This window comes from Eulemur rufifrons, chromosome 8, assembly GCF_041146395.1.
Source record: "Eulemur rufifrons isolate Redbay chromosome 8, OSU_ERuf_1, whole genome shotgun sequence".
Lineage (NCBI taxonomy): Eukaryota > Metazoa > Chordata > Mammalia > Primates > Lemuridae > Eulemur > Eulemur rufifrons.
The window spans coordinates 82,931,707-82,956,396 of NC_090990.1; the positions used below are offsets into that span (position 1 = coordinate 82,931,707).

Consider the following 24,690-nt stretch of genomic DNA (forward strand, 5'->3'; position numbering starts at 1 on the left):
TTCTTTGAAATAAAAGAAAATCTGGAGCAAGATGACAGAATATGAGGTCCTCTACTCATATCCTCCTGCAGCAACAATAATTTGGCAGCCATGCATGGACTAAAGTTTCTTTGTGGCAGTGTTGGGATTCAGAGGGGACAATGGAGAAGGGAGTGGCTACTTCCCCAACCAGGGACTGGTCATTTGAGATTCTGAAGATGAAAGACGGGCTTTGCAGAAAACTGTGGCAAGCAAAAGCTAGGCTGGAGAGAGATGGGATAATAAATGTCTACTGCTGTTAGAGTATACTCCTGCAAAGGGCAGCAAGGAGGAGAGCAGCCTTTCCATCTCCTAAAGAGAGAAAACATCAGAGGCCATGGTGGAATTGGATGGGTCCTGCCTGCCCTTAGATGAATAAGGCTACAAGAATGGTATTGCTTCTTACGGTATCCACAATCTTTCCTTTGCATTAAAGTTTACGTAGCATTAAAAACTAAAAGGGAGCTCTATGTAGAAGGACAGAAGGTAACATCATGTTTTCTGAATTACAGCCCTGGAAAATTTAAGGAACTTGTGGTTTTTTAAAATTTTAGCCTACAACAGACACTTACATTTTGCTAATTTCTAGCTACATGCCAAGTTTTATATACACGTATGTATAAATGGATATGTGTATATGTGTGTCTGTGTGTGTATTTATAACCTCTAATGCTCAAATCAATGCAACAACCAAGCAAGATAGTATCAGTGTAGTATTCTCAGTTTATTAATGAAGAATTGAGGAGCTTAAGCGACTTGCCCAAGGCCACACAGCTAGAAGCAATTCGAAGTCTCTCTGACTCTCTACTTCACCACAGTTTAGAAATGAAGATTCCTATCTCCAAAAGACATGAAAGGGCAATTCCTCAAGAATTACATATATCCCAGTTTATGCTAAATATCAACTACATAATGAAGGGACTAAATGGATAATAAGAGTGAGATGTCATAATTTTAAGGAGCATAGGAATATGGTTGATCTGTGAACAATTTTTAGAAGTTTCAATATATTTCATGACTGAGAGTTAGGTGCAATATGTTTAGTCTTACTGCCAACATAATTTTATCTGGTACAATTTTTTTGTTTCACTTGTACAAATTACTTGGGTCCATGTGCTATTTTTGTTACATGCATCAATTGCATAGTGATCAAGTCAGGGTTTTTCGGGTATCTATCAAGCAAATAACATGCATTGGACCTATTATGTAATTTCTCATCATTCTCCCCTCTTCCACCTAGTGGTATTAACTGTATCTGCTACCTGGAACTAATGGATCAATTTATGGAATTTGATCTTTTCCACGATCACACACTGTCCCCAGCAACAAAGAAATGCAAACTTGAGAAACACAGGCCTTTGACCTCAAATGTCAAAAGAGAGGACAAGGGAAGAGAGAGTATAGAAAAGCCATTGTTGCTGCTGGGATATCTCAATTAAATAGCTAGTTTGCTAGTGTTTGGAGAACTACTAAGAGGTATCCACAAAAGAAGTAGGAATGAGGAAAATAAGGTAAACTTTGAAATAACACATAATGAAATGGAGTAGAAAACCGCAAAATCACTTGGGAGAAACTACCTGATTCCCAGGGCCACGGGTCCAGGAGTGTGACCAGTAGATTGTGTTTACCAAAACCAACAGAAAAGCAGAAAATGAACAGACACAGAGACTGGCCAGACTCCCCCCACCCCACCCCAATCACAGGGATTGGTGTGAGCTCACCTGGTAGAAGACCAAGAAATGACTACCTCTTTAAGAGCAGCTCTTCCCACTTTCCAATAATCCCCAAGAGTGTGGGCTCAGAAAGCATTTCCTCTTTCAAACTGCCTGGACAACTTGAACAAGACTTAGGCATACAGAGGAAACGAAGACAGAGATAAGGTAAACCAGAAAAAAGTTGATATTACAAAGGGCTGAGAGGGAGGAGAGTGGGATTGGTAAATGAAGAAGGAACATGCTATAGTTTTGTACCAAATACAGAATGAGAATGACATAAAATGCAGGCATTTTCTTCATTTGTTTTTGAGAATCATGGATCATGATGCTATCATTGAAGTCTATTTCTTTGCATAAGTCTGTGATTTTTGTCTAAAAAGAAAAAAATACTGGTAGAAGTAGCAGTAGAGCATAAAGATAGTGTGGATAGTCAGGAACAGGAAAAGGTTAGGAAATGTACTTTTCTTAGGAGGCAATGGAGATTAGGAGTGGAAGCTAATGGGAAGACGTTTTTAGGTAGGGACTTGAATTTTCTATTTAACTGAGAATATTATTAGGGAAAGAAAGAGGGTGACTACATGGCATGCTGAAATATAGACATCCCCAGATCGTGTTCCTCATCAAATCCTGTGTCAGAGTGGAAAGAAGATAGAGATTTATGTCTGTGTGTGCACATATATACACATACATGTTTGTTTCTTCACTCACATGTCCATACATATGCATATGTTTGGGTCACTGAATGTGTGTATATGTGTTTTAGTTGTGAATCTCTTTTTCTTTCTCCTGCTTACTCTCTTTGGCAGAGAAAAAATGACAAAAGGCCAAAGGCAAGAAAGAGAAATATGTATGCTGCTCATTAGACTCTTAATTTTGGAGAGCTAACTGAAAACAAAGTGCTTCTTTTTCTGAAGAAAAAGATTCTCTTCAGAAATTTGAGAGAAACGCAAAACGTAGTTGGAGTACTAAAAGAAATTCCAAACATTTTTTTCCTTGGGTGCAAAAGTGAAGTTTCTTATTAAGCCAAGAGTGAAACCAAAATAAACAAACAAATACATAAATAGAAATAGGTAGAGAGATATGTTTTCAGCACTCCTGTTGCCTGAATTTTTCTCTGGGCTTTTGCACAGGTGACCATGGGGAAGAGAGTGGCCATCATCGGAGCTGGTGTCAGTGGCTTGGCATCCATCAGGAGCTGTCTGGAGGAGGGGCTGGAGCCTACCTGCTTTGAGAGGAGCGATGACATCGGGGGCCTGTGGAAATTCTCAGTGAGTAGGGCATCGTTGCAATAGACGGGGAAGTGAGTTGGGAAGTTACAGAAACATGCTGCTCGAGCACAGGCTTCCAAACCTGCTACCATGGCAGTTACAGTCCCTGTGAGGTTTGGAATCCACAGGGCACAACATCAGGAGCAGGTGGGAAAGTATCCTCCTTGAAAGTCAGAAGTGAATTAGACAATGGGCTTCGCAGCCCTCTGTGTACAGAATTCACCCATGACAAATCATTAATAAAAGCTACTAGGGCATACAATCTTTGGCAAATAGTGGTTAGGTTTATGTAATTATAATTAAATGAGTTAGTCATTTAAAAATTCAGTGGCTTTTCTCGTTCTTTTATTGAGGTTACCAAAGGTCTTCTTAGTAATTCAGACCACAGAGTTTAAAGTTTCAGGTGCTAACTTTGGTTGTGTGAAACCACATAATTGAGACAGCTGTAAAAGGAACCAAGGACAGAATATAGTGCTTCGTAGTTCTTCGCTTCCCTTTTGTTTCTGTGCACTTACAATAAAGACTCTATCCCCAAACACGGATATATGCACTCAGTCAATCACTTCTCGTGTTGCCTGACAACAGCGGGTGTGGGGGCTTCCCTGTGCCCTCCACTCCATCAGTATCTCTAAACTTAGGAACATTGCCTGGCCAAGCCTGGCCCATCTGTCTTATTTTCCTTCTGATAAGCCCAATACTATATATGTAAATTAAGGAAGATCTTCTAGAAAAGGACACTTTTAAGCCACGATGTCGTCCTCAAATAAAAAATCAGTATTATATTATACACCTCAATAAAAGGGTTATATTTAATGAAACAGTATCTGTAAAGCTCTTTAAATACTATAAAGACATGAGATATTATTCTTATTAACATAGATATTTTGTACACTGTAAAGGACTCTGGAAACCACCTGGCATCTTGTATAATGGTGTAGAGGCTAATATATGTTACTGGAATGGCTGACAGGGCTTCAGATTTGCAGTGATGACTCTTACGTCTATTTTATTGAGCACTTCCTAACTGTCACATGATTTCCCATTTGATTCTAGCTTTCTAATAATCCTAGAAGCTAGGTATGAATTTTTTCTTTTACAAATTAATCTGAAGCTTAAAAAGAAAAGAAAAAAATCACACAGCTGGTAAATGGTGGAGACAAGACCCCAGTTCCAGACCGCTTTTGTCTCCAGCCTACATTCTTTCTTTATCCCTTTGCAAATTGCTAGGTGCCACTCCACCAAGTGGCCTCTTGGCCTTGCCACTTTGATTAAGTGATCTTAATCAAAGCCTCATATTCAAATTTACTTTGCAAAACTTTGGCAAACACAGCCAAAGACATTGCTGCATTTCTCATTGCTCAAGGAAAACTTTGGACCTGGCATCATAGGTTGATAAACTATTACTCAACTGCAAACATGTGCTACTCTTCAAGAAAATGAAATGATAGCCCAGAGGGTAGAAACTCAGGCCCAGAGGGCAGAGGCTTGAGCCACAAAGGATTATTCACAGGCCTTGAAACTTAATGGAGTTTGCTCTGCTGGACTTCAGAATTGCTTGGGATTAGTGATTCCTTTCTTTCTTCCTTTTTCTCCCTCTTGGAATAGGAATGTCACTCATGCTCTTCCCCCATTGTATTTTGGAAAAAGATAACTTGTTTTCTAGTTTCTCAGATCCACAGATGAAAAAGAACTTTGCCCTATGATGGTTCATGCCCAGAATTTGATCTATACCTTGTTTAGATGATTTAGATGATGAGATTTGGGACTTACGAGCTGATAATATACCGACGAGAGTTGGAATGTGATTTCATGCTGCAGTGGGTTGAGACTTTGAAGATGTTGGGATGGGGTGGATGTATTTTACATGTGAGATGGATATGAATCTTTGGGGGCCAGAGGATGGACTGTAGTAGGCTGAACAATGGAATAATGGCAAAAGATATCACATCCCAATTCCTGGAACCTGTAAATGTTACCTTATCAGGAAAAAGGACATTTGGAAATATAATTAAGTTAAAAATCTTGATTTTCTTGGGTTATTTGGTGAGCCCCAAATGCCATAACATGTGTTCTTATAAAGAGGAAGTAGAGAGATTTAACACAGAAAGACAGACGAGAGAAGGTGATGTGATGACCTCAGAAGAAAGACATTTTAAGATGCTGTGCTCTGACCTTGAAGATGGAGGAAGGAGCCACAATCCAGGGAATATAGGTGGCCTCTTGACACTGAATAAGCCAAGGAACGCTGGCATGCACCATACGCTGGAAGAGGCAAGGAATGGAATCTCTCCTAGAGCCTCTGGAAATGAACATGGCCCTGCCAACTCCTTGTTTGCAGCCCAGTGATACTGATTTCCATCTTCCGGCCTCCAGAACTGTGAGAGAATAAATCCCTATTCCTTATTATTATTATTTTTTTTTTTTGAGACAGAGTCTCAATCTGTTGCCGGGGCTAGAGTGCTGTGGCATCAGCCTAGCTCATAGCAACCTCAGACTTCTGGGCTTAAGTGATTCTCCTTCCTCAGCCTCCCGAGTAGCTGGGACTACAGGCATGTGCCACCATGCCCAGCTAATTTTTTCTGTATATTTTCAGTTGTCCAGTTAATTTCTTTCTATTTTTCAGTAGAGACGGGGTCTCGCTCTTGCTCAGGCTGGTTCAAACTCCTGAGCTCAAATTATCATCCCGCCTTGGCCTCACAGAGTGCTAGGATTACAGGCGTGAGCCACCACACCCGGCCAATCCCTATTCTTTTAAGCCATCAAAGTTTGTGGTGATTTATTACAGCAGCCACAATAAATTAATATCATTGGTTATTGAGAGTTTACCACTGTGATGGGACTTATAGATTGCAAATGATGTCATGAACTGTAAGTGTTTCTCAAACACCATTAGGAGTCTGTGGCAATATACTGGTATTCACATTATGAGATTATGTTATAAAATTGTGTTAATTTTGTACTTTCATGAATTTCCATTTCTAAAGTCAGCATTTTACATTCCTTTATGTTTTCTTTTAGAGGGATCCAATCATTAGTCAAGTGTGAAAAACACAAAGAGTGCAGCTAGTTTGTACTTTTGAAGCTGTTTCCTATAGCACTTCCCTATGTCCTGCTAGTTCTGACTTCTAACCTTGATCAAGAGTCAGAATAACATATTTCTCTCACTTTCTTTGATCACAGAGAAAATAAAATAATTTATGACTGGGCCACAGGTCTAGGTGAAATGTTTTTCTTTCTCAAGAGCTCCCCAAACAATAAATCAGTAAATTTTTTGAATTTCAGCATGAGGTTTTCATGAATAGAAGTTTTTTTCTGAGCATACAACACTTTTTTAACTTCCTCTGCTTTTTTTCCTAGACTGTATATCAATGTGTTCTTTGATGTTTCCTCTCTCCTTGTGCTGGTTATTGTCGCTATCAAACAGCTCAATTCACCAAAAGCTACAAACTCCTTTACCTTCCCAGCCCTCATCCTCACCAGCAGGGCCAATCGAGCACGTGAGCAACAGAACACTCATGCCCTAGATCAAGATCACATTGTTTTCTGAAATGAGCATGGCAACAACTTAATTCATTATTTGTTAATAATTATTTGTCTGTAATCAGTCTGCAGCCACACTGGCTTTTGACATGACTGTAATATTATAATAATATACTAAAAATTCATATTCTGGGGCCCTGACGACTTAGAGTTATATGAACCCTAATTAGAAATTTCTAGTGCTCAATGCTTCCATTATGAACTAGCGACTATACATAGAGATCTGCAATTTGATCTTTCATCATGAAACTTCAGGTCAAAATTTAGACTTATTAATTTATTGTTTGAGAGCTCTGGAGAAAGAAAGTCGTTTCACCTAGACCTGTGGCCTAGTCATAATGTACCTTGGCGGTTTGAAGAGAGCTAAACTGAGGTTCCACATTTTCCTAATCATGCTCCTCACGGTGTTTTTGGTTTTTTTTTTAATTTAATGCCTTTTACCCACTTCAACAGCTTGCTTTGCAGAGCTCACAGCTGTAACAAACGTGTCCTATGGTGTGCTTTTCCACAGTAACACTAGTTTCTTGGTCATTGGCTTCTATTTGTTTAACTCTACACCGTGACTGCCAGCTTGGCTGCACTTTAGAATTACTTGAAGAGCTTTTAAAACTCCCAGACAATTAAATCAAATTTTCTGAGAGGCGGACCTAAGTGTTTTCTTTTAAAGCTCCCCAGTGTATTCCCGTGTGTGGCTAAGGTTGAGAACCACAACACAACATCCCAATCTTCTTATTGCTGATCATTCTTTCTTCAGTGTTCTTTTTCTTTCTTCATCATCACTTAATATCTCCTCTGAGGTATTATTAGCATAGTTCTATTCTCAGAGTTAGTATAGCCAATTCAGATAGTTTTACATAGCTGAAAGTTAAATCTTTTTTACCTACATAAATGCTCAAAGGGCATGCAATGCCTATAAATTCTAGGTGTTAGGTTCATAATAGTTAACACATTATTATTTTTTATTTCAAAATATTAAGGGGGTACAAATATTTTATGTTACAGGAGTTGCTTTTGTAATGCTTAAGTCCTGGCTATAGCTATGCCCATCATGCAAATAGTGTTCATTGTACCCATTAGGTATGTTTGTGACTCTCCCTTCCTTCCCCCTGCCCCGTGCTTGATTTAAACTAAGTTTTACTTCCCTCTGTGCATATATGTGCTCATCAGCCAGTTCCAGTTTAATAGTGAGTATATGTGGTATTTGCATATCCATTTTTGAGATACTTCGCTTAGGATAATGCTCTCCTGTTCCATCCAGATGTTTGCAAAGGGTATTAATTCACCTTTTTTTAATGGTTGAGTAGTACTCCATGGTATACATATACCATGTTTTATTAATCCAGTCATGTATTGATGGGCACTTGAGTTGTTTCCACATCTTCGCAATTGTGAATTGTGCTACAATAAACATTTGAGTGCACGCTTCTTTTTGATGAAAAGCCTTCTTTTCCTTTATGTAGATACCCAATAGTGGGATTGCTGGATTGAATGGTAGGTCTACTTTTAGTTTTTTTGAAGAATCTCCAACTGTTTTCCACAAGGATTGTACTAATTATTTTATATAGTGTAGAAGAAATTCTAAGCTTAATTTTTAAAAGATTAAGTTTTAAAATGCTCACATTTACAAATCTTATAGCAGCCATCTGTCATTGTTTGTTTTTATAAATTTACCGTTAGATGCTCATGCTCATAAGTTGACACATTGAAATCACTGAAAGATAAATTTTGGAAAATGTCTGGCACCATATTTAATAGCTCAAGGAAAAAAAGCATTCTAGTTACATATTTCTAAAAAAAATAATGATATTCAAAATTTGTTACCCTTAGAAAAGATATTAAGAAAGGTATATTCTTCCGTATTCTAAGTTCCCTTGATTAGCATTAATTGTTTAAGTAAAGTTAACTTATATGTCATATTACTGAATTTACTTGTGGATCAGGCTAATTCAAACGAGTATACAGTTGGCCCTTTGCATTTACAGTGCCACATCTGAGGATTCAACCAATCACAGATAGAAGATATTTGGGAATAAAACACAATAAAAAATAACAATACAATAAAAATAATACAAATTTTAGAAACAATACAATATAACAATTACTTATTTAGCATTTTTATTGCATTACTTATGCTAATAAGTAACGTAGAGATGGTTTAAAGTATATAGGAGTATGTGCATAGGTTATATGCAAATTCTACAAACCATTTTATACAAGAGACTTGAGGATCCCAAATGTTGATGTCCACAACGGTTCTGGAACCGATGTCCTGTGGATACTAAGGAATGACAGTAATTACTTGGGACTGGCTCTGAACATGATCAGTACACTTTCTTACCAATTTTCTTCCACTTGAAACTATATATTCACAGGACCATGCAGAAGAGGGCAGGGCTAGCATTTACGAATCAGTCTTTACCAACTCTTCCAAGGAGATGATGTGTTTCCCAGACTTCCCATATCCTGATGACTTTCCCAACTTTATGCACAACAGCAAGATCCAGGAATATATTATTGCATTTGCCAAAGAAAAGAACCTCCTGAAATACATACAATTTAAGGTAAGATGCTGTCAACAAATTAACTTTTGGCATAACAATTAGAAAATCGATGTCTATTGTTGGATTTTCATTTGTTTCTTTTCACTAGCCCTTTCTTATTTCTCAACATTTGTGAGAACATAGTGTGAACCCTCTAACTCTAGATTTACAGAATATATTAATATTTTCTTACCAAGAATATGTGGGAAATTGATAAGATTTGACCACAGAGAGTTCTTAGACTAAAATTCCACTAACTTAGAAATCAATAATACACACCACATAAATAGAAGCAAAAACAAAGACCATATAATCCTCTCAGTAGACGCAGAAAAAGCCTTTGACAAAATTCAACACCCTTTTATGATAAGAACGCTTAACAAAATAGGCATAGACGGGGCCTACATAAAAATGATACAAGCCATAAATGACAAACCCACAGCCAACATCACACTGAATGGGGAAAAACTGAAAGTCTTCCCACTTAGAACTGGAACCAGACAAGGTTACCCACTGTCCCCACTGCTATTCAATATAATGCTGGAAGTCCTTGCAAGAGCAAGCAGGCAAGAGACCAGAATCAAGGGTGTCCAAATGGGAGCAGAAGAGATCAAATGCTCACTCTTTGCTGATGATATGATATTATATCTAGAAAACCCCAAGGTTCAACCAAGAGACTCCTGGAATTGATAAATGAATTCAGTAAAGTCTCAGGATACAAAATCAATGCACACAAATCAGAGGCATTCATATATGCCAATAACAGTCAAACGAAGAACCAAATCAAAGACTCAATACCCTTCACAATAGCAACAAAGAAAATAAAATACCTAGAAATATATTTTAGGTAAAGGACCTCTACAGGGAGAACTATGAAACACTGAGGAAGGAAATTGCAGAGCACATAAACAGGTGGAAAACCATACCATGCTCATGGATCAGAAAAATCAATTGTTAAAATGTCTATACTACCCAAAGTGATCTACAGATTCAATGCAATCCCTATTAAATTACCAACATCATTTTTCACAGATATAGCAAAAATAATTTTATGCTTTGTATGAAACCAGAGAAGACCCCGTTTAGCAAAAGCAATTTTAGGAAACAAGAAAAAATGGGAGGTATTAATTTACCAGACTTCAAACTATACTACAAGACTGTGCTTATTAAATCAGCTTGGTATTGGCACAAGAACAGGGAGACAGATCAGTGGAACAGAACCGAGAATCCAGATATAAAACCATCCTCATATAGCCATCTAATCTTTGACAAAGCAGACAAAAACATACTCTGGGGAAAAGAATCCTTATTCAATAAATGGTGCTGGGAAAACTGGATAGCCACATGTAGAAGACTGAAAGAAGACCCACACCTTTCACCTCTCACAAAAATCAAATCACGGTGGATGACAGACTTAAACTTAAGGTGTGAAACTATTAGAATTCTAGAAGAAAATATGGTAAAAACTCTTATAGACATTGGCCTAGGCCCCCGAAAGGCAATCACAGCAACAACAAAAATAAATAAATGGGACCTGATTAAATTAAAAAGCTTCTGCACAGCCAAAGAAACAGTCATGAGAGTAAACAGACAACCTACAGAATGGGAAAAAATTTTCACATGCTACACATCCGATAAAGGACTGATAACTAGAATCTATTTAGAACTCAGGAAAATCAGCAAGGAAAAATCAAACAACCCTATCAAAAAGTGGGCAAAGGATATGAATAGAAATTTTTCAAAAGAAGACAAAAGAATGGCCACCAAACATATCAAAAAATACTCAACATCCCTAATCATCAGGGAAATGCAAATCAAAACCACAATGAGATATCACTTAACTCCAGTGAGAATGGCCTTTATCAAAAAGTCCCAAAACAATAAATGTTGGCATGGATGCGGAGAGACAAGAACACTCATACACTACTGCTAGGACTGCAAACTAGTGCAACCTCTGTAAAAAGCAATATGGAGATACCTTAAACAGATACAAGTAGATCTGCCATTTGATCCAGCAATCCCATTATTGGGCATCTACTCAAAAGAACAAAAGACATTCTATAAAAAAGACATCTGCACTTGAATATTTATAGCAGCACAATTCACAATTGCAAAGATGTGGAAACAACCCAAGTACCCATCAATACATGAGTGGGTTAATAAAATGTGGTATATGTATACCATGGAGTACTACTCAGCTATAAGAAATAATGGTGATATAGCACCTCTTGTATTTTCCTGGATAGAGCTGGAACCCATTCTACTAAGTGAAGTATCCCAAGAATAGAAAAATAAGCACCACATGTACTCACCATCAAATTGGTTTCACTGATCATCACCTAAGAGCACATTTAGGAATACCATTAATAGGGTGTCGGGCAGATGTGGGGGGGAGGGGATGGGTGTATACATACATAATGAGTGTGATGCACAATGTCTAGGGGATGGACACGCTTGAACCTCTGCTTTGGGGGGTGGAGGGACAAGGGCAATATATGTAACCTAAACATTTGTACCCCCATCATATGCTGAAATCAAAACAAATTTTAAAAAAGAATGCAAAAAAAAAAAAAAAAAGAAATCAATAACAAAAAATATGTGGAAAATATCCATGAATTTGGAAATTAAAAATTCTTTTTTTCCTAAACAACATATAGGTCAAAGAAGAAATTTCAATGAGAATGTAAAAGTATTTATAAATAATAATAATTTAGATTCTACATAGTAATATCAATATTTGTAGGAAGCACAGAGAGCTATACTTTCATGACAATTTTAAACATAAATGCTTATATTAGGAAGTAAAAAAGACTTAAAAACTAATAAGGTAAGGAAATTTAAGAAATTAGTAAAAGAAAAACAGAATAAACTCAAAGGACATAGAATGAAGGGGATAATAAAAAGAAATTATAAAATAGAAAATAAAGCATATTAACAAAATTGAAAATTTATTCTTTGATAAATTTATTTTTTGATAAATTTATTCTTTAATAAAATAAAGAACAGATGAATAGCTGGCAATTTAAGAAAAAATTAGCAAAGGCACAAATTAATATTGGAAATGAAAAGGTAAGCAAAATAGATGCAGATGAAATACTATAAAAATGTTTGCCAGATAATATTTTAAATTGGTTAAATTTTTTAAATCTTTTTTTAAAAAATTTACCAAAATTCACTCAGGAAGAAGTAGAAAGCCTGAATAGCCCTTTGATGATTTATAGTTCCTTTGACCTAGAAATTAAAAATCTTCCCATTAAGAAAATAAACAGTTCCACAGGTGAGTACTTTCAAATTTGCAATGAGCAAATTATTTCAGTATTTTATAAACTCTTTCAGAGACAAGAAAAGGAAGTGTGATTCCCAAAGTCATTCTATGACATTATAACCTTGATATCAAAAGTAGATAGGATAATATGAAATAGGAAAATTACAAGCCAATCTCCCTCATGAAAATTCATGCAAAAATCCTTCCTAAACAAACCCAACACAGTATTTAAAAAGATTAACTGGGGCCAGGTGCAGTGGCTCACGCCTGTAATCCTAGCACCCTGGGAGGCCGAGGCGGGAGGATAGTTTGAGCTCAAGAATTCCAGAGCAGCCTGAGCAGGAGTGAGACCCCCGTCTCTACTAATAATAGAAAGAAAACTAGGTGGACAACTAAAAATATATCTAGAAAAAATTAGCCGGGCATAATGGCACATGCCTGTAGTCCCAGCTACTCGGGAGGCTGAGGCAGAAGGATTGCTTGAGCCCAGGAGTTTGAGGTTGCTCTGAGGTAGGCTGATGCCATGGCACTCTAGCCCAGGCAACAAAGTGAGACTCTGTCTCAAAAAAAAAAAAATAGATTAACTATCTTTATTGCGTTGAGTTTGGCTGACGGATATGAAAGTATTTTAATGTTATGAAATATAAATCTATAATTTACTACAAAAAACCTGTTACAGGCAGAAAATCATGTTTATTTAAAAAATTCAGAAAAGATATTAACTGAAATTTAATACTCATTTGTGCTTGAAAGAAACAAAAAAGGAAAATTCTCACCAAACTAAGTTTAGAAGGGAATTTTCTTGACTCATTAAAACATACAAAAGCATTATCTTAAATCTACACTGTTCAGTATGGGACCACTAGCCACAAAACTGAGATGTGCTATACATACAAAATACAGAATGGATTTAATAATTTGTATTTTGATTAAATATTAAAACAAATATATCAGATAGAATTGGATTAAATTATACATTCTTTCACTTTTTAATTTGACTACTAGAAATTTTAAAATTATATATGTTGCTCATATTATATTGCTATCGGACAATACTGTGCTAATAGTAAAAAGTTAGAAGCATTCCCCTTAAAGTCCAGAACAAAGTAAAGATTCCTTATTATTGCTATTTATTTTCAATAATCTTAAGAAATTTAGGAAACAGTGCCATAAGTAAAGAAAAATAAAGGGAATGACAACTTGAAAAAAGAAAGACATCATTATTATAGATGATATGATTGCCTATCTACTAAACCCAAAAGAATCTACAAATTAGAGTTAATAACAATAAAAAATATTAGGCAAGGTGGTGGTATATAAGAACAATATATAAAAATCAATTATATTTCTGTAAACCAGCAACAAACAGAAATTATAATCCAAAAAAGGTGTCATTTGCAATAGCATAACTAAATAATATCAGAGTTATTCTAAATAAATTATGTGCAAAATCCTATGGATTCATAAGTGCTCATTTTATTATTATATTCTGTAAGTATCAAAAATGTTATATGTGTGTTTATACTCTCCAATATGTATGAAATACTATATAATAAAATGTTTAAGAACAATTAATACCAAATAGAGTTTCTCTCTCCAACATAACCAGAAGAAATTAAAGATTTTTTTAAGAGAAGAAGTACTCTAGCAGGCAGCTATGTAGATGTGAATAAAAATTTTTGATAATATAGTCAAGAGCTACTCAGTGTATAGTCCAAGTAGCATCAACATCACCTGAGAGTGTGTTAGAAACTTAAATTTTCATGCTCTACCTCTGACCTACTGAACTAAATTGGGAGTGTGATCCAGGAATCTGTATTTTAACAAGCTTTCTAGGTAGTTCTTATGCACACTAAAGTTTGAGAAAAACGTACATCCTGAATATAGAGGATATCTTTTATTTTAACACAACAATAATATTAAAAAAAGAAATAGCGAGAGAGGTGTTACAAAGTGATAGTTACAAAAATTGTTGATTGCCAAATTACTTACTATATTTGGTGCACACCTCTTGTACACTATAATTAAATTCACTCTCATATCTCCTAGAGATGTCACTCTTATACTGCAGAAAATATTGGTCATGCACAAAAAACATGCAAGGATAAGTGTGTGTATGTATGTCTGTGTGTGTATAATTTAGTGTTTTGATTTATTCTGAGGGAATTTGAAATTCATAATATGTACCTTCACCAAAAAAGGTTTCTTGCTATGTTTCTTTTAGACATTTGTGTCCAGTGTAAATAAGTGTTCCGATTTCTCAATTACCGGACAGTGGGAGGTTATCACTGAAAAAGATGGCAAAAAAGAATCAGCTATCTTTGATGCTGTGATGGTTTGTTCTGGACATCATGTGTACCCCAACATACCAAAAGAGTCGTTTCCAGGTAAGGCTGAAGTTCAAACTGCCATCTGGCAAGAATGAATATCTTGAAAATGTCACTTTATCCTCAAAATGCAAAGAGGTTAAATTAAAATATACTTCTTTTATATCTAATGTACTTGGAGTGTTAAAATTCCATATTATTGTGAGTATATCCACTCACAAGGTCACTTCTGAGAAAGTAGTTTGGTTTTTTTAATGGAAATCAAACTGATTCGTATGTTTCCCATTTCTCACTCAGGACTAAAACATTTTAAAGGCAAATACCTCCACAGCAGGGACTATAAGGAACCAGGTGTATTCAAGGGAAAGCGAGTCCTGGTGATCGGCCTGGGGAATTCGGGCTGTGATATTGCCACGGAACTCAGCCACACAGCTCAACAGGTACCACGTCCCTGTTACTCGGGGCACTAGCATTAAAGAGACAGAAACAGTTATTACCATTCGAAAGGTGTGATATGAAATGGGGTGGCCGGAGGCTATCTGATGGGAAAACTCAGTGCTATTTTCTGTAGCTGAGCTTCCCTAGGCAACAAGTAAGCTTTTACATTACCTAATAGACAAAGGCAGAACATTGACAAAGAGTGATGTTGTCACACAACAATCTCAAGACATTTGGTGCCTAATGTGTTGATCAGTACCTCTAAAACCAGTGCAGAGTCAGGTTTAAGGCCACGAGGTTAAGGTTATGACTCTGAGACTCTTCGGCAAGTCCTTCATTCCCTTGAACTTCAGGTTTCTTAATGGTAAAACAGATTAAAATTGAACCTACTTTTTAGGCTTGTTAGAGAGGTAAGGATCAGAACACAATTTTAGCAATATAAATGCATTTATTCATTCATGCATACAATCATTCCATGGCTATCTATTGAGAGCCTACTGTGTACCAGGCACCGGCTTGGGTGCAGGAGAGACAGAGTGGTGAATGGAACAGACATGATTCCTGCTCTGGAACAAGAACTGCCACTGGGATGATGCATAAACAAGTGATGCAGGCACTAAATGCTATGATTCCAGACCTGGAGACCTCACAAAGGAAGTAGAACTGAACCAGTCCTTGAAGGATAAATAGAGATCAGATGATTGAAGAGGAGACAGAGACTGTTCTTGGAAGGGAAAATGGTATGAGCAAAGGTATGAGGACAGGAATGAGCCATGGAGGTTCTTAGCATTAACAATTCATATGATGCAGTATGGTACTCAAATACCTTCATATACATGAGCTCCTCTGATTGTGGGAAGAAGGTTGTAGAGTTTTATTATGACCATTTTACAGAGAAGATACCTGAGGACCAGGAATGTCAATTGTCTTCTTGAAAATCATAGAGTAAATTAATATCTGAGCCACCAGAGTGTTAGAGGACTAAAAGCTAAGCCTTCTGATTCCAGGGAAGAGAGAAGCTACAGGAATTAAGATGGGAAGGAAAGATTGGAGTCAGGATATGTCATATATTTTAAGGACTTGAATGACAGACTGAAAAACTTGGATTTCTCCATAAATAAAAGTAGATCTTTTCAGCTTATCAATCCAGGAAAGTCATGAGGAAATCATAGTTTTAAGAAACTTGTGTTTGTGTATGTGATTATTTGTATATGTGATAATTTAGAGAGTAGAAAGACCAATTTTGGAGACTCTCAAGTTAACTGATGTTTCAGTCTCTTCTTGTTTGTCTAGCTTCTGTTATAGAAATGCCTTGAAGTGCAAGGTGTGTAAAATTATCTTTAATGGAATATATCCGTATCCTTGTCAATGTTGGTTAACAGCAAGTTTCTCATTCTGCTCCTGAGAGTACACCTTACTGCATGTTATTTTGATGATAGCCATTAAATTATGAAATCTGGGGAAAAAAATCTTAAAAAAAAAAAAAAAAAAAGAGAAAGTCTGAAAACCTGCACTGTTAGAGATTGACAAACCAGAACGGGGAAGGAAGGGAAACTGACATTTACTGCACACATGCTATATGCTGGTAACGTTAGCCATGTTGCAAACGTTATCACATTGATTTAATTTTCACAAATTTGATGAGGTGGTTTCCAATTGTCTCCATTTTGGGAATGAGAAAAAGAGATTAGAGAAGTTAAATTTTTACCCAAGTCATATCATTAGTAAATAGGAAAACCAGGATTTGAGCCTATGGTATTCTGATTCCAAATTTCTTGCCTTCTTCCTGGCAGGCAATTTTTGTTTGCAATGCCTATTTGAGATAATAATTGCTTGTATATACACAGCAATAATCAGATAAGCACTAGGATAAATGTGACTAGAATTCAGCTATCTGTCACCTATACCAGAAAAGATTTGATGAAAATATAAAAATTTTCCTACAACAGTATGACAAGGTAGCTGACCCTGTTCAGGAAGTTTATTTGGGAGTGCTTTCAGCATGGATACCTGTGCATGAAGGGAAGGACGCTTCCCTTTACCTTACTCTGAAACTGGGTGATCCTTTGGCATTGTCCTAAATTGAGATGAGGGGTGGGCCTTTGTACGTCTGCGTCAGCAAGTCACTAGGGCAGGAAACTCAGACAGCATAAGACCGTGGGTGAAGACCCTCTCTTCAGCCACAGCAACTCGCAAAGAAAACCGACAGCTGGGGGGTGGCTTCTGGCACCACTCTCAGCAGCTGGGGTAATAAATCCATTCCTAAAAGGGGATCTCAGTAGTATATCACAATATCCGCTACAAACGGTCACTATGTTCATGGTTGAACTGGTGTTTTGTAAGGTCATGATCAGCTCCAGAAGTGGCTCCTGGGTGATGAGCCGGGTCTGGGATGATGGTTTTCCTTGGGACATGATGGTTGTCACTCGATTTGAAACCTTCCTCAAGAACAACTTGCCGACAGCCATCTCGGACTGGTGGTACATGAAGCAGATGAACTCAAGATTCAAGCACGAGAACTACGGCCTGATGCCTTTAAATGGGTAATGCAGAGTTGAATGTCATCTGACTGCTGGCTTTTGCTTCTGTGTCAACAACCTTGAATGTGTGCTGTAACCCCAGAACAAATCAAAACATTAGTGGAGTCATTACGTTTCATATATGAAAGGATTAAAAATTAAGAGTGATTTCCTATTTTGCAATCCTCCTTACTGGATTTACCCAGCTGGAATATTGTGTAATACCTCAGGAATTAGTCCCTAGAATAATGATAATCATAGTTAACATGTTTGAAGCACTTAATACATGTCAGAGCCCTAGCAAGGTTTTCAAAGGCTCTAATATATGTTATTTCACAATAACTGTGAGGAGGGCTCTTCTAGTATCCCATTTTTAGAGATGAGAAAACTGAGGTTCAGGGTAGTTAATAACATTACCACAGTCCCACAGCCAGGTAACAGAAGCAGCATCCAAAACAAACCCGGATCTGCTGATTCCAGAGTCCCTCCCTCTTAGCCACTGGCCCTATTGCCTCTCACTTAATGGCAAAGTTAAGTTAAACAAGGCAAGAGAACTTTCTGTCCTACACTCTCATCACCCACCCCTGAACGCAGCCCTCCCACTGGGCACAGGCACGCCACGGTGCTTCCACCTTCACTCTCCTTCTCACCATCTCCTATAACATCCTCCAAGCCAGTAATATAAGAAATGGCTTTGACATGGAGGAAAAAACCCAAGTTATAAACTCCTAACATCAACTTGAATGCATTAATTCCACAAATATTTAAAAGCATTTATCATGCGCCAATTCCTGTGTTAAGCCCTGTGGATACAGCACTGAACAAAACAGGCAAAAATCCCTGTCCTCATGGAGCCATGTTCTAAGTAGTGGGAAACAGATAAGAAACAATTGGCAGAAGGTCACATGGTGATCTGTGCTGTGAAGAAGACAAAGCAGGCAAGGGTGATGGCAAGTGCCATCAGGACAATTCCCAGTAGAGTCCTCAGAGTAGGTCTCAGGAAGGAGGAGAGCCATGTGGATCTCTCAGGAATGGGATTCCAGACAGAGGACACAGCCAGGTCACTGCCTTTTGGGGGTATGGCTGGCATGTTCCACAAACAGCAATGAACTTCTCTTCCTGGAGAAAAGAGGATGAGCGGAGAGTACCAGGAGATGGAAACCAAAGAAATAAAAATAGCCAGATGGTGCTGGGCCTTATAGACTATTGTAAGGACTCTGGCTTTTACTCTGACAGCAATGAGAGGCCATAGCAAGCATGTGAGCAAAGTAGTGACAAGACTAAGTTAACATTGAAGAGGTCACTCTGGCTGCTGTGCTCATCATGCGATGTAGAGGAGTAGGGCAAGGAAGTAAAAGGACCAGTTAAGAAGCTATGTCCAAAACCCAGGTGGGAGGGGATGATGGCCTGAACTAGGATTGTTAGAGTGAGTGGTCCGAGTGGGCACATTCTGGAGAGAGCTTGAAGGTAGACCCAAACAGAACTTTGTTAGACTGATAAACAATGTGAGAACAAGAAAGGGGTCAAGGATGTCTTCAAGAATTTAAGTTCAGCAAGGATGGAGTTGACATTCACTGAGATGTGGAAGACTGCAGGAGAAGAAGTTTAGTTTTAGACATATTAAAGTTCAAATGCCTGTTAGACATTCAGGTAGACGAATGTTGAGCAGCAGTGGGAAACACAAGACGGGGGAGGTTCACGGCATAAGTTAAAATGTTAGAGTCGTCAGAATATACGTAGCTCCTAAAGAAAAAAAAAACTAGGTGACATCTCGGGACGAATGAGTGTAGGTGGAGGAGACAAAAGGTCTGAGGGCTGAGTCCTGGGGTAAGCCATTGTTCAGAAAGAGGAGAGGAAATCAGCAGGCGTTAGAGAAAGGATAGCCAGGTACGTAGGAAAAGACCCAAGACAGAGTGATGACCTGCAAGCAAAATGGTTTTTAAGAAGTAGGAGCCCATCAACTGTGTTAAACGCTACTAATAATCTGAGTAAAATGAGAAATGAGAGGGCAGGTTGATCTGGCAGCCTGGTTCTGATGGCCTTGACAAGAACAGGTTTAATGTGGGAGTGGGGTTGAAAACCTGCTGGCAGCGAGTTTAGAATAAATGGCAGGAGATAAGCGCAGTGGAGACCAGGCTCTTTGCAGCCAGGATTCCAGCCAGGCTCATTCCTTGTCTGGCTCCGTTTCTTTCTCAGCGCAATCTGCCTGTGGCTTTTTCTTACAGCTTCCACAGCCATACAAGAATAATGCCCTTCTCTTCAACTTTACTCAAGTCCACCCCTAGTTGCAGATTTATCCTCACCCTTTAGAAATATTACTGAATAAAAAGTAGTCAAACCCTCCCTCTTTTCAGACTTGCAGTGGCCAGAGCTTCAAACTGTGCCTCCGCCCCATTTCCTGGCCTTGTTTAAATTCCCAGGTGCTCCCTCCCTCACCTGCCTTGGGCCTTTGTCTGCACAGGGCTCATACTTCATCCCATTGTAGAGGCCAGATGCAGCTTTCCCACCTTTAACTTTCTTCCTCCTCGTTGATCTTTTTTTACACTGCAATGAGCAGCTTGGAGTATACTGCATTAAGAACAGACACTAACACTTTGAGCAGTATGCACATGTGACAGACTATGCAAAATTCTTCATATTCTTTAGATCTCCTAGTGACCTTGTGAGGTAGGTACAAATGTCATTGTCATTCCAGATGAGAAACATGAGACACCAAAAATTTAAGAAACCTTAATCTTATCAGGGTTCACAGTTAATAAGTAGTGAAGAAAAAATTCAAATATCCAGGTACTCGGACTTCAGGAAATTAGAGTTCTAGTGATGGTCTCTATTTCCCACACAGAACTCTGAGGAAAGAGCCTGTGTTTAATGATGACCTCCCAGCTCGCATCCTGTGTGGCACCGTGTCCATTAAGCCTAACGTGAAGGAGTTCACAGAGACCTCGGCCATTTTTGAGGACGGGACCATGTTTGAGGCCATTGACTATGTCATTTTTGCAACAGGCTATAATTATGCCTACCCATTCCTTGATGACTCCATCATCAAAAGCAGAAACAGTGAGGTCACCTTGTTTAAAGGCATCTTCCCTCCTCTGCTAGAGAAGTCAACCATGGCAGTAATTGGCCTTGTCCAGTCCCTTGGGGCTGCCATCCCCACAGCTGACCTCCAAGCCCGCTGGGCAGCACAAGTAATAAAGGGTAAGTAGAAGAAAAAGCTCATTGATGGGGAAGAGGAATGCCAGTGAGAATAACTTTGAGTCTTTGTGAAAATAATTATCTTAATTACAAGGGTACCACACAATTTGAGAATCTATAATTCTATATTCTTTCTTGCTATATTTTATAAGTAATTGAAAGTATATTATATAGGATTATATATGCAATAGTACAGGATATTATTAGAGGAGTCTTTTGTGACTTGTAACTCCTTAGAGCTGATAATTACCCAAGATCATTATTAGACTTGAGAACACCAGAGCTCTTTGTCTTAAGTGCATGACATTTTATAAAATTTTGACTTCAAGACTCAGTCAAATTTCATTCCTTGAAAGAGTAATAAGGAAAGATGTTTCCAAGCCAATATCCAGCCAATTTTATATATCCACAGTCATGGAACAAGTGATTGCTAGAAAAGCATTGGTATTTCTACTACTATTTTCTTTCCTGCCATTTGGACGGGACAAGCAATGGATCCTTAGAGAGAGAAAGTCTCTAGGTATGCTAGATGGTTAGTCTCTAAGATATAAGAATAGTGAGTTTCTATATTTTAAAGAGAAAAGGAAACAACAAACTTGGTTGACATCTGGCAAGGGAGGCAGCAGCATCATCCAGCAGGAGGTGCTAGGATCAGATTCACATTAAGATGTGAGTACAATTATGGACAGATGCTGATCGTAAGATCAAGTATCCAGGAAGGTAATGGCAGGAAATTCTACCAAGGCTTCCACGTGGGGTTCATGCCCAGAAAGTCTGGCATTAAAGGAAGGATGGGACACTTACTCTCGGTGAGGACAAGAATTGTTAACTTGGGCTCTGAAGAAAGGAAAAAGGCAATTGATAGGGAATTGATGTATAAGACAGAGGCCCAGACTTAGGGGAAGTGGGAGACAAGGCAAACAACCTAACTGTGGAAAACCAGAGTACCAGGACAGAGGGTCTAGTTATGAGCAACCCAGTCGCAGTAGCTGGTGGAACTCAGCCTCTGTTTTCTCAATCTCTTCTCACGCCCAAGATCAAGACAGGTTTCAAGGTCTAGAACCAGACCATATCTACAAAAGCTGTTCAAGTGACCCTCCCTATAAAGATTGCAGGAATGGGAAATCAGGCAAGGCTTTGTAGGTCACAAACAATCACATCTGGGATGGAAGTTCTAATCTCATTCAAGGTGATTCCAAGATTGCCAAAGAAATCATCCTAAATTTAAAGTATCTCTGGGCACAAAAGCAAATTTTGGTCTGAGTTTCAGAGAACTCTGTAAACCTATATAAGCCTGAAATCCTGGGGCAGCTTCAACTCAGATCTTGTCTCTGGGGCTCTCTTGTGTCCTTGGTGACATGTGAACAGTCCATATCCTCAGTTACATTCAAGATCTGTTGGCTCTCCAGAGAAAGACTAGGGGCTTCAGTAAATTCTATTTCTTATATACTGGAGATACCCTTTTTTGGCCAAAGCAGGCCTTCAATATCCTATGAAGTTACTTTTTCCCTTAAATCTTCATGAAGTGACATTGATTTACCTGTGTTTTGATATAATTTATTGGATAACATTCTTAAAATATGACTGAAAGATTAGAATATAATCCATGAAACTGATTTTAAACATCAGGTAACCAGTTTGAGAGCAAAGATACAATGATATTCAGGCAATGGTTTTTAATTATTGTGACAAGTGTCAGTTCTGAGAAGACTGGGTTGTATGTCTCTCAAACTGATTGCCTATTCATTTGCTCATGATTTTATTTTGCTGGACAGTCACAAAAAAATGGAAATGTTACTGTGATTCATAATTCATAATGAAAAAGGGAACATTGCAGGCTGGTTCTATGCTAGACTCACTTAACTATTATTATGTCTTTCCCTCTTGTTCAGGAACTTGTACTTTGCCTTCTGAAAAAGATATGATGGATGATATTGATGAGAAAATGGGGAGAAAGCTCAAATGGTAAGAGCACCTATTATAATGGGGGTCTAGGATTTCCATGGAAAAGTCAGAATTTGGGAATGCTTGGAACTGTTTTAATCTTACATGATCCTGAATGAAGCCATTAGGATGATAGCTGTGAGCTACATTTTCCATTCAACAAATAATAATTAAAGACCCACTTTGTACCTGACACTGTATTAAGTCCTCTTACGTGCAAGACACAGTGAATAGTAGGACTGAGAATCTACATTATACAGTTTTAGACCTCCAGGGCTCCTGCAAATATATCACAGAAAAGAGGCCCAGAAAAAGTTAGAAATCAAAAGAGTTTGGGAGCACGTGGGTGTGGACTTCTATTCTCTAGCTCATAAATCCTCCATGATGTAGGGGACACATCAAACAGATGCCTGTAATGAAGATGACTCAACAAAATGAGAATGAGTCTGAGAACCAGGCTCTCCATGCCCAGTTCTGTCACTAATTAGCTTAGTGGCTGTGAACTAGTAACTTCACTTGGGCAAGAGACTTTATCCATTTGGAAATGGGGATTAAAATGTCTTTCTCAGCTGCCTTGCAGTGTTGAGGAATTTTCAAATGAGACCAATATGAAAATTCTTTGAAAAAACTACAAAATACTGGATAAGGGAGCACTATTCTCCTTACTTTCAGAAGACATTGGCATTGGGTCCCACTGGTAAAAGATGTGAGGCTTCTTTCCCCATTCTTGTTTCTACATAGACTTTGGATCTCCATAGTGGTGTTTTCTGTCCCACCTCCAGGTTTGGCAACAGCGAGACCATACAGACGGATTATATTGCTTACATGGATGAACTTGCCTCCTTCATTGGAGCAAAGCTGAACATCCCGTGGCTGTTTCTCACAGACCCCAAGTTGGCTGTGGAAGTTTTCTTTGGCCCTTGCAGCCCCTACCAGTTTAGGCTGGTGGGCCCAGGCAAGTGGCCCGGAGCCAGAAATGCCATCCTGACCCAGTGGGACCGGGCTCTGAAGCCCATGAAGACACGAGTTGTTGGGAGTCTTCAGAAGCCTTGCTTGTTTTACCGTTGGCTCAAGCTCCTTGCTGTTCCTCTACTGTTAATTGCCGTTTTCCTTGTGTTGTTGTAATCATCACTCCCTCTAACCATCATCCCCTCTAATCATTATTTCTGAAAGTTATTGACAGTACCCACGTGGAAACATCGCTATTTAAAAATTAAGATTTTCGCACCTCCTACACCTCTTAAGTAAGCCCGTTTAGGAATCATGTCATGATCTAAAATGTGCATTAATCATATCTTCTTAGGCTCCACTAACACTTCATAATCAGAACTATGTTCTTTATGTCTAACTTAAACTATCTCCCGAAACATTTTGACATAATTTCTTTTCTCCTTTAGAAAATGCTTGAAATACGTATTTCAAATCTAAATGAAGAGCAAATTAAGCCAAATAATTATAATATGATATTCCCAAGCTACCTCTACAAACCACTTCGTGGGTAAAGGGGAGAGTTTGGCTACTATATTTCATTTTTGTTTTGTGCAGCATGCTCCAGGCAAGACTTCCTCTTCCCTGGCCAAGAAACATAGCACCCAGACCTAGTCTATGTTGAAAGTAACACACAGTAACTCAATTTATTTATACTCTCAATCAGGAAACAAATTTTCCAACATTTAGGAGTAAAAAAAGTTACAACAGCAACGGTAATAAGTATTATACCAAACATACATTTTAGCTGCAGGAAAGTCTTTTTAAAAATTAAATATTCAGCCAAAACTGTGACCAAAGTCTAATACTACACTTATAGGTTGAACTTCTGGGTACCAGAATCAATCTAAAATTTTATTTTAAAAATGAACATTATTACCTTTTATCATTAAAATTTTGATAATTGTAAGTTTTAAATTTTGACATTATAGAG

The 24,690-nt window shown here is 38.0% G+C and overlaps 1 protein-coding gene across 1 annotated transcript; it reads left to right on the plus strand.

Moving 5' to 3' along the window:
• Window positions 1-1,765: 1,765 nt before the first annotated feature.
• Window positions 1,766-24,690, plus strand: LOC138390719 (flavin-containing monooxygenase 3). The gene is made up of 9 exons (XM_069480212.1): window positions 1,766-1,898; window positions 2,864-3,001; window positions 8,914-9,102; window positions 14,571-14,733; window positions 14,971-15,113; window positions 17,455-17,654; window positions 20,473-20,828; window positions 22,718-22,790; window positions 23,552-24,690. Exons 2-9 carry the CDS (start codon window positions 2,870-2,872, stop codon window positions 23,892-23,894), a joined length of 1,599 nt encoding a protein of 532 aa, XP_069336313.1. The 5' UTR covers window positions 1,766-1,898; window positions 2,864-2,869; the 3' UTR covers window positions 23,895-24,690.

Coding starts and splice junctions, on each gene's coding strand:
- LOC138390719 (XM_069480212.1), top strand. CDS start 2,870: ATGGGGAAGAGAGTGGCCATCATCGGAGCTGGTGTCAGTGGCTTGGCA. Junction 3,002..8,913: donor GGGGCCTGTGGAAATTCTCA/GTGAGTAGGGCA, acceptor ATATATTCACAG/GACCATGCAGAAGAGGGCAG. Junction 15,114..17,454: donor TCAGCCACACAGCTCAACAG/GTACCACGTCCC, acceptor GTGTTTTGTAAG/GTCATGATCAGCTCCAGAAG.